The 13,505-nt window shown below is 41.1% G+C and overlaps 1 protein-coding gene across 1 annotated transcript; it reads right to left on the bottom strand.

Moving 5' to 3' along the window:
* Positions 1 to 6,909: 6,909 nt before the first annotated feature.
* Positions 6,910 to 7,887, bottom strand: MC3R (melanocortin 3 receptor). Its single transcript, XM_069871857.1, has one exon. The coding sequence runs from the start codon at positions 7,885 to 7,887 to the stop codon at positions 6,910 to 6,912; it is 978 nt and encodes a 325-aa protein (XP_069727958.1).
* Between the last annotated feature and the right edge of the window lie 5,618 nt (positions 7,888 to 13,505).

Below are 13,505 nucleotides of genomic sequence, written 5' to 3'. Positions count from 1 at the left end.
CTTTTTTTTTTTTTTTTGCCAGATATTTTCTTAGATGTGCTGATCCCGGTGGTGATGAAAATCTGAATTGCAATGATTTGTGGAATTAACTCATTGTGTGGTGGAACTCCTGCCTGCTGGCAGTACTATAGCTCCAGGTCTTCCAGTGTTTAGGCAATCTCAGAACCAGATTTTCTCTATCATCTCAAAGCTGACAGCAAAACTGGAAGGGGCAGGTTTCATTTCAAATTTGGAAAGGTCATGGTCTACAAGGCTGGATAGAAATTCACTGTCTTTCACTGAAGCAGAAATAGAAAGACTTCTTAGTTACCCAAGCAAGCAGTTTCAAAAAATCATCCCCCTTCTCTGTTTTTATTTTCCTGAATATAGAATTTTGGTTGACCGCTTACCTTGACAAAACTAGCAGTTAGGTAAAAATATTTTGCATGCTATGTGTTAACAGTCCCTGTTGGATCTCTCTGTAGCTGAAGAAGAAAGTTCCTGGCATAGACATGGTCAAGCAGTGACCTAATTTGACTTTTCTAGACAGCAAGTAAAAGAATCTCATACTCTTCAGTGACTGCTGAAGAGGAACTGCCTTGCCTGCAACATTTACCTTTGGGAATACCCACCAGCATGCAATAAGGTATTATAAAAAAAGAAAAATACTTAAATATAATGCACTTAGGGCTGAAGAAGTCCTGAGGTGGCCCTCACAGCTGTATGTTAATGCCAGAGGAAGCACTCTGTTTCTTAATTCACTTATTCTGAATCACACCTGGATGCTTTTCTCAGTGTGCACTTGAGCAGCTTTAAGTCATACACACCAGCACTCATGCAAAACTCTGTTAAGGTGTAATATGAACCCCTAATGAAATGAGTGCTAATAGGCCCTCAGAGCCTTTTCTCATCACTAGAAATAACTGTTTAGACTGATTCTCCCAGCTGCATCTTTTCACTGCTTTGATTATCAACTCACTCAGTATAATGGCTCCTTTGGGGGAAGCTGCTTCAGCAGCACAGTGTTTGAAGGTGGAGAGGCACTGCAATTGCTGCTCAACTGCTTGTATAAAATGGGATTGTGTAGTGTAAGTAAACTCAAATGGGAAAATGCATAATAAGAGGTGTGCACACATGAGAGGTCTGGAGCTGTTCTGCCTTACCTGCAGTTTCTTCTACCTCTGTGAATATTTAAGTCTAAAGAAATGTTATTTTTTTCAGGATACCTGCAAGTTTACTCAGGCTTAAATGTTAATTTCAGTAAAGATAGTGAATTTGGACAGCTGGAAATATTTCTAATTCAGTGTATATGTCTTTATTTAAAAGCACCCTAAGCCTTTATCCTTTTAATTTAAACTATATTCCCTGTTGCATCAATTAATACCTAGTTATGATATTTATATGTTAATCTAGAGTAGTCTCAAGTCCATCATATTTGGCCTCTGGCTCTGTCGTTCAGTTGCAGCTTACCCAGTATGCACCCTTAAAATTGAAGTGAGTATGTTAGTAATGTGTTAAAAGTGTTGTACTGCTTATTGTACCCATTGCAGTGCATGAGGACTGCTCTCTATATTTTATTTTTTTCTAGAATGTTCATTTGTGACCTTGAATCAGTAATAGGCACAGAACAAACTGAAATTGCATCAATTAAGCTCGAAGCTGAATACTTGACTGTGTTTATTACTGACGGGGACAGTTTGAACAGTAGGATCAAGGATTTATGGATTTTCTAGGTAAATTTCACTTTAGCAGTGACTTTGTTTTGTAATCACAAGAGAAGAATAGTCTCGAATAAAAGCTCTGTGCTTTGTCATAAATGAAGGCAAAAGTGCATTTTGCTCAAACGAGCCCTGGTGCTGGTAGCAAGGTCCCGTGTTAGTTCCCTACTGAATGATTTTATGTTGATTCTAACAGGTTTATGTTGTGGAAGTGATGAATGAGCATAGTCCTGTACTAAAATTTAAATTGCTTATGAGGTGTATAATGGCTGTGGTGATGTTAAGGTGGGTGCTTATGAAAAGTGGATTTTAAGCAAGCTTCCATTTTGCTTGCTATTTCTGGAAAAAATAATTTTAAACATGAAGAATGAAAGATGTTTGTTTTTCAAGCAGATTTAAAGCATGAAAAGCTATGTTTTTCTCTTTGGAGAGAATCTGATAGAGCTTGTTTTCATTCACCACTCTGACTTGAGCTGTGACCTCGTTACATGGTCGCAGCCTAGGAAAGCACACAATGAAATGTGCAGATGTGATGCTGTGCTGCTCCTGGTGTAGCGAGCTTTTCCTCTGCAAATGATCTTTAGCTGTAGCTCTGGCTTTAAGAATCTGCTTTATCTTCCTTCTTCAATGCCTTTCTCCCCTTAAGGTGCATTATTGATTCAGCTACTTAAAAACAAGGCTGTATTTTAACCTCTCATTTTTTAACCTTCAAAACTGAGGAGAACAGCACCATCTTGGATGTCCTTCAGAGATCTATATGGACAAGATTTTTTAGCCTTTGTAGTGCTCTTTAAAAGCTGTGTCTTTCCTCTGCTTTCCACCTGAAAGCCTATTGACCATGGGCATTGTGTTATAGTTGTGATTAATGTCAGATCCATGCCTGTACCCAAAGCTCTTCTGAAGAGGGAACCCCAGAGCTCTGTTCTAACTTGGTAGCAACATTTACAGAGATATCACGGAAGCATGGAATGGTTTGGGTTGGAAGGGACCTTAAAGCTCATCCTGTTTTAACCCCCCTGCCCTGGGCAGGGACACCTCCTACTGGATCAGGTTCCTCAAAGTGCCATCCAACCTGGCCTTGAACATCTCCAGGGATACCTGCAGCTGACCTTCAGATTGCTCATACAAGTTATGTGAGCCCTCCTGCCCCTGCCCTGCACCCTGTCACCCCCTGAATGCTGTCCATGCTTCAGTGCCTTATTCAGAAGGGATCAACATATATTGGTCCGTCTGAGTGTAGCTTGCATCTACTTTTGGGTGGTGGAGGCAGGAAGGAAAACGCTGCTCTGGAGCTATAGCATCTGCTGTACCCGTACTAGGTGTCTGTGTCCAGATTACCTGGTTTCTCTTATACTGTCTCAGAGGTGTGGAACTGAGATGGGACTGGGCAGCAAAGGGGTTTCCAGTGCATGTCATTCCCTTGTGGGTGAGCTTAAAAATCACCTTAATGCTTTAGGTGAATCTACCATACCAAACGGCTAACCCTGGTCCCAAACTAGGCTTTAACAAATAGAAACATCTTATTTCATTGAAAATGTAATCAAGATATTTGTACTAATGGCCCCACTGACGACCTTGGTTGACTGTAGAATTCTGTGCCTGGACCTTTTTATTTATCCATTAGGACAAATGCTTTCAATTATAAAATATTTAGACAGTTATTGAAGGGAAAATTGCATACATAGTGCTGAATTTCATATAAAAGAAGCAAATCTGGCAGTAATTTGAAGAATATGCTGTATTGAATTGACTTAGTGGGATAACTCCTGCAAATTCAAATATTTGTCTGTGTATATGAGGGGTTTCTAACAAGTCTTTAGAGTGAGGATAATCCTGCAGTGCTTGTGAACTCCCTGATTTTCTTGCAAAAAGCCCTGAATCAATGAATCCATATAACTGGCACCTTTAGATGAAAAGGATATTATCTGTCTGCCTTGTCTCGTACGATCAAGGGAGCAACTGCATGCATCCTGTCCAGCCCAGCACACTTATCAAGGAAGAAACATTTCTTCTTATGGACAGATTTTACATTATCTTAATAGTAACAACTCTGGAATTGTTCACGTTTCACTGCAGTTACAAACAGGGGCAGATTCTCAGCAGGTAGAAATGCTGCTCTGGTTACTAGCGTGAGTTAAGGGCTACTGATGTCTGTGTTTTGCTTTACGTACACATCTATAGGATGCGCTGCTGGGATATGGTGCTGTTTTGGAGGACTTGAGCTGATGATCCAGTCCTTGTGTGTACTTTAGGTGAGTCCTGACTTGATCCTCAGCTCTCTTCCTGAGGACTGAGGGGGGCTGAATGCCAGTTCCAGGACTCCTTTCTCAGTGAAGCATTAAGATTTCCTGAGAGTGCAGTCCTGTTCTTCCCCTTGCTTCTGTTTCACGTGAAGACTGTTTCTTTCTTTCATCACAGACTTGTGATGGCTACCATCCCAGTTCCATGCAGAAGGCTGCACTGTGGATTTCCAAAGCATGAGCTAGAGCTGGGAATCTGGAACTGGGGGTGGACAAACTCACCTCTCAGATCTGTGGATAATCTGTGAGGAGAAGCTGTACCTTCACCAGAAAGCGTGAGAGATCTTTGATGGATTTTATGGATTCTCTTTCTATCATTTTTGCATATGGGAGAGAGAAGTCTGGCTTTTTTTTTTTTGTGTGTTCTTGTGTAGCTCTGTGAACAGCATGTGGAATTGTGAAGTTGTTTTCCAGTGTTAGAATCTATTTCTAGTTTGTGAGCTAGACCACCAGGACTGTGGGTTGACATGGATTTGTGCTCTGATAAAAATGAAAATGACTCTAAGGGATGTCTTCAGACTGATTTATTCAACAGGTGTATGTTTTGCTTAAAGGCAAAGCACAGTATGAATCAATCTCATCTAAAATCACTTTTAAAAAGAGAAATAAATAGGGCATCAGATGCAACAGAAGCTAAATACACAATAACCTGAGGCAGAATATCATGGCAAACCATGCTCCAGAGTATAAAGGTACATAACACTGACAGCAGGGAGGGTTTTCTACCACAAGTAGGTACAGTCTTTGCACACCACAAAAGGCCAGTTGTGTGGTTTCCTATGCTGATTTATTTCAGTTCATCTTTATGTGCCACATCGGCTGTTGCAGAAGTGAGGCAAACTGAGCTAACAACATAGAGCTCAACACTGCTAAATTAATTTGTGAGACACAGATAAGGCTGCAAGCATTCAGGTTTTGCTTAGTTGCCGGTTGTTGGGTTTTTCTCTACTCTCTACCTGAAATAAGGTGGAATTTTCACCTGTGCTTGTTCTGCCACATGCTCCACAGTGACTTTGGTGTTTTTTTAGTTTATTTTTTTTAAAATTAAGGGCTGTGAGGTTAGGTAAGTGTTTCAACAATGGGAGTGCTGGGAATGTGCAACTCTGGTGGATGGAATTATGGGAGAAAATGAGAACTCGATTAGGGCACTTAAGGTGTGATCAGAGGGCAAGGGAAATGGAGCATGAGGTTGGTTTGGGCTGATGTGACTAGAGCACAGGGAGAAATAGTTCTTTGCCCCATGCAAATTATATACTACATAGGGCTAAAAGCCTACGTAGGTTGTAGGATACTGAGAATAAAACGGAGTCACACAGTGGCCAGTATTTGCAGACTGTGGGGCAGTCAGAGCTGGGTTCTGGAGCCAGTAGCAGTGAAAAACCATCAGCCTGGGTTGTACCGGGGCCAGTGTGAATGCAGAGCTGCAGGCACAGCAGGCAGGGGAGATCCAGCATGGATAACTGTTCCTAAACTGACAGTACTGGCAACATAGCAACTCCACTCAAATGGAAAAAAGTCTTAAGTCAAATGAGATCTTTTTGAGGTTTGAAAGCATTAGGCAATATTTGATCCTCCCCCCCAAGAGCTTCAGGTTACTGCTCTTCCTAAAAGTGAGACACCAGAAAGGTGCTAAGTAGACTCTAGAATGGCTTAGAGTTTTCTTAGCCTGGCACTGTCTGTGATGCTACCAGTACATTGAATCACACAGAAATCATGTCAACCTTTGTTCAGTTATAATATGCTATTTGAAGGCTAATTACATGACTTATTCCTATAAAAAGCAGAAGACTAATTTAATGTAGCTGATGTTGCAGGCTTTACATACCACCAACTTGAACACAGAGTTTGAAAACAATTGCAAACACGTTGCTTTCTTGTTTCTAGTACAGCAGTTTCCATCCACTGAACAGGGAGTAAAGCTTTTTAAAAAGAAATTGACCCATGACATGTATTTCTTAATGCATGGAAGTCATTTTTGCTCCATACATCTTGCATCTTCCAGGTACCTAACTGAGCCAAATGGATGTGTCTAAGGACTCCATGCAGATTTTACACAAAGCTAAATTCAAACTATTTTGCGTTTTAGCTTTCTATATGTTCAGATATGTGCAGCCTTCAAAATTCTATAGGGATGGCTCTCATTGGTCACAATTTATCAACAGATTTCTGTGAATTATTTTATTAACATACCCAATACTGCATTGATTAGTGCAGTCCAGTTTAAAAAAAAAAATTTGAGGATATAATACTCCTATATCTCTAAGTAATGTAAATGCCTTCTTAATATGAGTCACTCCTATCAGGCAGCTAAGCTGTGCTACTTCTAATACAATAACTGTTACTCTTCACTTAACTGATTTCTACTGAAAGAGTCTTCTGGTGTAAGAGGGATGTTTACTTTCACTCCTCAAAGATTTTACTCAGGTTGCCTTGTAGCAAGCAGATAAATGTCAACTCATTCCTTTATTAAAAGGAAGAGGCATGGGACTAAGGGTAAAGCAATGCTGTTACCTGCTGGTGTTTGTCTTGCAAGTGAATAGCTTTCCATAGAGGTTACTAATGGAATCTTTCATAAGAGATAAAGCAACAAATTAATGTTAGAGAGGATTATTATTTTGGTCTCTATAAGGTGGCATTCCATTTCAGGATTTTTTTTTTTTCTAATAAGTTTAAGCTGTTTTGTAAGCCACTCCAGTCTTCATTCTGTTTATAACTAAATAATTTCAGATAATTTAGTTGAATCTGGTTTTCATTTTGAAAACAATAAATGAAGACATCAGTAGAAGGTTATTTTTTCTTTCCTGTGCCCTTCCTTCAAGCACTGCTTTTAAAACAGAGCTGCCATGGATCCAGACTCACACACACATATATATTCACACACCTATTGTGTGTATCCTCACTGATGCTGATGTTTACAGCATGCACTGTCCCACATTCATGCCGTAACAGCAACACACTATTTCTTTGAAAGTCTTTCTCATCTCCAGACTCCGGAAAGCATAAATGAGTGGATCAATTACTGAGTTGCACATTATCAAGACCAAGTAGGTATTAAAGTGTGAAGTGTAGCAGACGCAGTATGGATTCATTGGGCAAGAAATGATGAGAATGAGGTGAAGGAAGAAAGGTGCCCAGCAAACAATGAAGACACCAAGTAATATGGTGATGGTGACAGCTCCCTTCATGCAAGTACGCTGGTAGGGCACCCCGTCCATGGGGAGGGCTGCGATCCGCTTAACGTGCAGGCGTGCAAACAAGAACATGTGAACATAAAGGGAGGCCATGAGAAAGAGCATGGTAAAGAACATGGTGATGAGACAGACAATGACCGTTTTGCTTTCTGAGTAGGCAATGAACATGATGCCACAGATGATACAAGCAATCCAAATGACCACAATCAGGGTTAAAGCTTTCTTCACAGTCATGATGCTGTGGTAACGGAGAGCATAGAAAATAGTGATGTACCTGTCAATGGCTATAACCAAGAGGTTGCAAATTGAAGCTACCAAAGAAATACAAATCATTGAGTCAAAAATATTGTCCATATGCTGAATAAAGTGGTCATCAATGATCAGATAGCCGCTGCTCAGGATTGCAATCATGATAGTCTCCAAGGCATTTGACATGCTCACTAACATATCTGCCACAGCCAAGCTACAGAGGAAGAAGTACATGGGAGAATGTAGGTTTCCATTCTTCAGCACTGCAAGAATGACAAGGATGTTTTCCAGCAGGCTGACGATTCCTAAAGTCAAGAAGACCTCTGCTTTTATGAAGACCTGCTCACAAAATCCATCGCCGCTTCTGTTGTTTGGAATTGAGTCATTGAAGTCTTCAGTGACATTCAGCAGCACAAGCTGAAATGAAAAGGTGAAGCGTGTGGTGTTCATTGCCAGCAAAGGACACGAATTCACGAGTTGCTATGGACCTGATAGAGTCCAGGTTAAAGAAAGAAAAAAGAGAGTAAAAAGAAAAAGAAGTTCTTCCAAGTTGTTTCTGTGCACATGTGATGGAATCACGCAGGACTTTTCTTTAGTCACTTTTACAGGTAGAAACAAAATCTGCATTTACAGTGAGTTTTGTGTCAGTCATGGGCTGCTTTTCTCCTTTATAAGAAAGTGAGCTTCAAATCTTGCAAGTACCAAACAGTTTTCTCTGAAGGGAAAAATAATCATCAGCAGGTTGTTCGTTCTAGCTCTCCTGATGACTGAAAGCAGGGTTTTCTCATCGTTAGCTGGGGCCAGTGCAGGTTTGCTCCCAGTATGTTGTAGCCTAGTGAGGTATCTCTGGCTATTTCAGTGGCAAGAAAGGAAAAGATAACTAAGGGGTTTATACATGCATGAAACAAAAACTCCTCCTGGATCCTCCGTGCAGAGCATTGGCCGTTAGAGAGCAGGCACCTTCCTGACTGACAGCTGAGAACAGCGGGTGCAGCATCCACGCTGCTGCCACATCTGAAACTGTCTGGCGCCCTCTGCAGATATCCCATAGCCTTAAAAATCGTCTGAAAAATATGATTTTTCATCCAGCAAAACTTTATGCCTGTTCTTTGGTTCCTGCAAAATAGTACGACCATGATATAGTTGCTGAGGTGCTCCAGAGGCTGTAATTATCTGGATAATGTTGGTTTCAATCGAAATAATCTCGGAGAGATTCAATTCCTTGCCGATGCGTGGCTTGGGGGTTGTTTGTTTATTTTGGTTCCTAAATTCCTTGCTCATGAGCGAAGCAAAGTGCCGGTGTGGGTCTTCACTGTGCTCTCCGTGTCGTGACTCTCCAGCTCTGCCTAAAGGCTTAACCAGCTCTTGCAAGTTGATCTTCCCCTCCCCATCTGCAGGAGGCTGCTCTGTTTTACTGACAGAGGAGGGTCATCCTAGGAAGGCCAGTGGCTCAGCTGGTTATTAACCAGTCACATGGATGTTAGTTTGTAGCTGAATTTAACTTCTAAACAAACTCTGGCAGCACTGGCTTTGTGGCCAGGTTTCTTCAAGTTCTATTGTCTCAGCTCAACCTTCTCTTTTTCTTTTCTACCACTCCCATGCCATGACAGGGAAAAGATATTCCTTCTGTTCAAGTGTAACAGTTACGGATTTATGCCTAAAACAGTTGTTTTTATTTTGTGCTGTGAGCCCCAATTGTTTCTTGCCAGATCTCTCAAGGTGATGGAATGTGCTGAAGATAGTGTTTTCAAGATGTAATGACTATAACTGGCTTTGTAAATGTCCTTCCAACTGAGAAGGAGACTATAGAATCATCAGGTTGGAAGAGACCCACTGGATCATCGAGTCCAACCATTCCCATCAATCACTAACCCATGTCCCTCAGCGCCTCGTCCACCTGTCCCTTAAACCCCTCCAGGGAAGGTGAATCAACCCCCTCCCTGGGCAGCCTCTGCCAGGGACCAATGACCTTTTCTGTGAAAAATTTTTTCCTAATGTTCAGCCTGAACCTCCCCTGGTGGAGCTTGAGGCCATTCCCTCTTGTCCCCTGTCAGATGCCACTCCCTTCCAGCCCTGTCCTTGGCTAGTGTCTTGTGAAGAGGTGGGTAGAGACCGTATGCTCCCATGGTGAGGACAGGATCGAAGGCAAGGGTCCCATTCGTGAAGAAGAGCTGATCCTGGAGGAATAGCATCCTTCTGGGCTTGGCTCTGGTTTATGTGCTGATGACGGGGCACTTATGTTTTAAGCACCCATGTCTAAACCAGTTCATAGGAGCACCTTGACATTTACGTTCCAGTCCCATCTTCCCCATCTGGTTAGTCTTAGCAATATACTGCACTAGTTCTGTAAATATCGACTCCAGAATTCTGTCCCTTGTTGCTGCACTGTTTCAAAAGACCCATACAAATTTCTCTGCCTTTCAGCTGCATCTAAGAATAAGAAGTCATTAAACATATTTTATTGTGAATTTCTGAATGTATCTGATGGCAGGAATCAAGCTACCATTTGCACTGAGATGCAATTTGAAGTGGAAATTGAATGTTATATACCGAAGTGGATTAATGGCACTATTAGCTTTTCCATTAAGTGCTAAAAATAGTGGGCTAGAATCTCATGTATCTGATTGTAAGCTCAAACTGGCTCTAAGGTCTTTGCAAAAAAGGGAAGAAGGTGTATTTACACAAAGGCCAGAGACATCTTAGGTCTTATTTTTATAGGATGTAAGGGGTTTTCTCTGTTCAGCATTGGAATACCTACGTGATCTGCAGTTTTGCAATAATAACATAACAAGAGGCTTCCTCTCTGCTGTCAGTTCCTGCTTAATTTCTAGAGATACAGTTAGTGGCCGTGTCCATTGCAGTGCAGAATAGACAGACTGTTCTACCATCCACTGCAGTGTTGCAATGAATTTACATCCTGACAATTGCTACGTTACACCTGAGGAGTGTCAGCTTATTAAAATGTACTAAAACAACAGCAGACATTCACACCCTTGATCTCCTAGATAGTGAAGTCCACTTGTCGTGGGTAAGGGAATAGAGCCATGGCAATTGTTGCCACACAGGGCATGTAAAAGTCAATAAACTTGTTTTAGGTCCTTCTTACACCAAAACCTGGTGGAGAGAAGATTGGAAAGTTAGCGAGATGAGGCTTCTGTGTGTACTCTCAGAAGTTTGCCTTGTGCATAGCTGTTCCCACCTCCTATTCCTAAGGCCACTAGGGAAAACTTTAAACTGCTGCCTGGAATGTGCTCAGGCTGTTGTTTAGAGGGGATGGAGGTCATGTGGGTTGAGTGGTAGCAATCAAGGTTTTGGATCTTTGAACTTTTCTAGGTGATGGTGAGCCAATAACCTCACAGCACACCTGAATGACCCATTGCAACTCCCTTCAAGTACAGAAAGTGTCATCTCCTACTTTAAATCAATGAGTAAGATGCCCTTCTCACCTCTTGTCTTGGGCTCTGCAGTCTGTGATTAGTATTACATTTCGTAGCCTTCTCTCCAGGAGCTGTGAGAGCACGTTCATTTGACACCCAAGAACAAGTGTCCTCTTTCTGCTGTCTTCTTGTTTATTCCCTGGACTCAAACCCAAAACTCGCTGTTGAAATTATTGACAATGTTTTTTAATCTTCCAGTGTGCTGAATAAGAGAAGTCCTTGGTTTCTGTCCCTGTAGTTGCTATGCAACTGTCATCTACTCTGTAGTTCATGATGTTTAAGTCAGATAGCAACTAGAGCCAGAGGTCAGAGGAGAATAGGTGTACAGGAAGGGAAATAACCTCTTGCAGCATTAAGTTCAGTACCCTGCTGTGTCAGTTATCATTGACAATTATATCACCTCCTTCTCATATTTTTTCTTTAAACTTTGAGCCCCAAATCCCTGAACTGTGTTTTTCCTCGTAGATGGAGAGGCATCTGCGTGTTTCACTGCTTCGGCATGACTGCTTCCGTTAGACTATCATATTTGTAATGATCAGATAGATGGTAAGAAATCTCTGTGGCTTTGACCTCTAGAATTACCCCTCTCCTTTTCTGTTTTTTTTTTTTTTGTTGATGTAATCCTTATGATGAGTCTTCATATACTCCGAAAAGTTTATAGAGGCAAGGGGTGATTCTTACGCTTGTTTTACTTTGGTTGACTATACAGACTTAACCCCCTATACTCTGATTCTGAATGCAGAAATTTTCTTCAGCCTCTGGAGTGATTTGCTGGAAGTGCATTGTGGAGATGGTCTTCAGGGTCTTGCTTAAAGGCTCAGCAGCAGAAATCCTCTGAAATACACCTAGAGTTCAAATCTTGTTTTGGTTCTGTATAGAAATACTAGAACTTGGGAAGAGTGCTACAGTTACACTTGTTTAGAGAATTTGTTTTAACCTAATCATAGAATAACCAGGTTGGAAGAGACCCGCTGGATCATCGAGTCCAACCTAAGACAGTTTTTATGAGGAGAAACACCCTTCTTTGCTTCTATGAACAATAACTTAAGAACCCATAAAAGTGAAAAGTTTTAGCAGCTTGAAAGCAAGATTGCAAAAATGAATATTGAATTTCATTATGAAAATACCTGCCTAACTGTTGAGGAATTTGAATTCAATTAGCACCAGCATTTTGACCCCAAAGCTTTCTAGATACTAAGATATCTGTGCCTCAGCCTCTGCATGCCTCAGGTTTGGCTGATAGAGCCCCTTGTGCCTAAGCCTGGCCAGGATCCATAAGTCAGCTGGATGAACACCTACAGATAATCTCTTCTCGCTGCGCTCTGTACCTGTGACCAGATTTGATAGTATTTAGCAGTGGCCAGCTCTTTTTAGAATGTGTTCAGAGGAAAATGCATCTTTGCTGTTTTGTATTCTGGGCTCCTGATTAGAACTCTTGCTCTAGTGTGCAAAACCTAACTTCCATTCCTTTCTTTGCCTGAAACGATGAGACAGTTTATCTTCAGGTTAATATTTTCACATATCACCAGCATGAGCCTCAATTTGTCAGGGTTTCACCCTGTGCTTTCAGGGCAGCAAAGAGCTCTGTGAACTAGCAGATTGTTTCTTTAACAGTATCCTCTAATGCACTCTTACCATCATCTTTGCTTATCTGCCAGTGCCAGGGCCATCCTTCACTATCTGAGGCTTCCAAACTTAAAATTATTACCTAGTCCATCGGTAATATCGGTAAAGAATGTTGTGTGCTTCACTTCAAGCAGATGGCTCCTTAGAAGCATCATTGTCAGGGCAGCCCACCCCAAGACCACAAAGATGAAATGGGTAAATGCAGCGATTGGATCTATTAGAATGTCTCCTACCCAAGGAGGCTTTCATTCACGTCCTTTATCTCATCATCTTACCCTAAAATAACTCCCTTTCTGAGGGAAGAAAAAAAAAAAAGCTGTAAATAAGATGGTGAAGACACAATTAATGAAATATTGGCTGAGATGGTTTACAAAGCAGTTAATATCATAAGGTTTCCTTTTTTTTGTTACTATTACTCAGTGATTGCTTCACTAGTTAAACTATTTAATCCTCGGGTAAAGAAATAGTAACATCTACTGCCGGGTGTAGATAATGGAGTTTTTTTTTCCAGGGAGAATTCCCTTGTGATGTTGTTGAATGAAGCACCTTGTTTAACACTTCGCATGAGATGATAAAGGCTGATAAATGCAGATAATTTTGCTTTATTTTCACTTTTATTAAGTAATAGTTTATGCCAGATGAATTTGGAAATTTTAAAGGAAAATAGAGGATAACAGACAGTTGCTCCCATGCAGCAGGTAATTACTACTCTCTTGTGGTTCCATGTAGCCAAAATAGTGAAATACTCTTAAAGACGTCTCCTTGCTTTTATCCTTTTTAGGAAAGGACTTGGCAGATAAAATACTTTATCTTAGCAAAGCAAAAGCAAAATGCACTGTTTTCCTGGGCGTGCTTCTAGAGTGCCCATTACTTTACAGGTATTTCCAAATCAAAGCCTGTAAACATGTGCTTGAATTCATCACCTGGGCACTTCATGATGGCTGTTCAGCACTCAGCTGACATGCAGAGTCATTCAATGCTGAAAAGCTGCCTCAGTAGAGTTCT

Source organism: Phaenicophaeus curvirostris, chromosome 18, assembly GCF_032191515.1.
Source record: "Phaenicophaeus curvirostris isolate KB17595 chromosome 18, BPBGC_Pcur_1.0, whole genome shotgun sequence".
NCBI classification, from domain to species: domain Eukaryota; kingdom Metazoa; phylum Chordata; class Aves; order Cuculiformes; family Cuculidae; genus Phaenicophaeus; species Phaenicophaeus curvirostris.
This window is presented reverse-complemented; position numbering and strand designations above follow the sequence as displayed.

Bases quoted from the DNA above. Each gene is read 5' to 3' on its own strand.
- MC3R (XM_069871857.1), bottom strand. From the start codon at position 7,887: ATGAACACCACACGCTTCACCTTTTCATTTCAGCTTGTGCTGCTGAAT.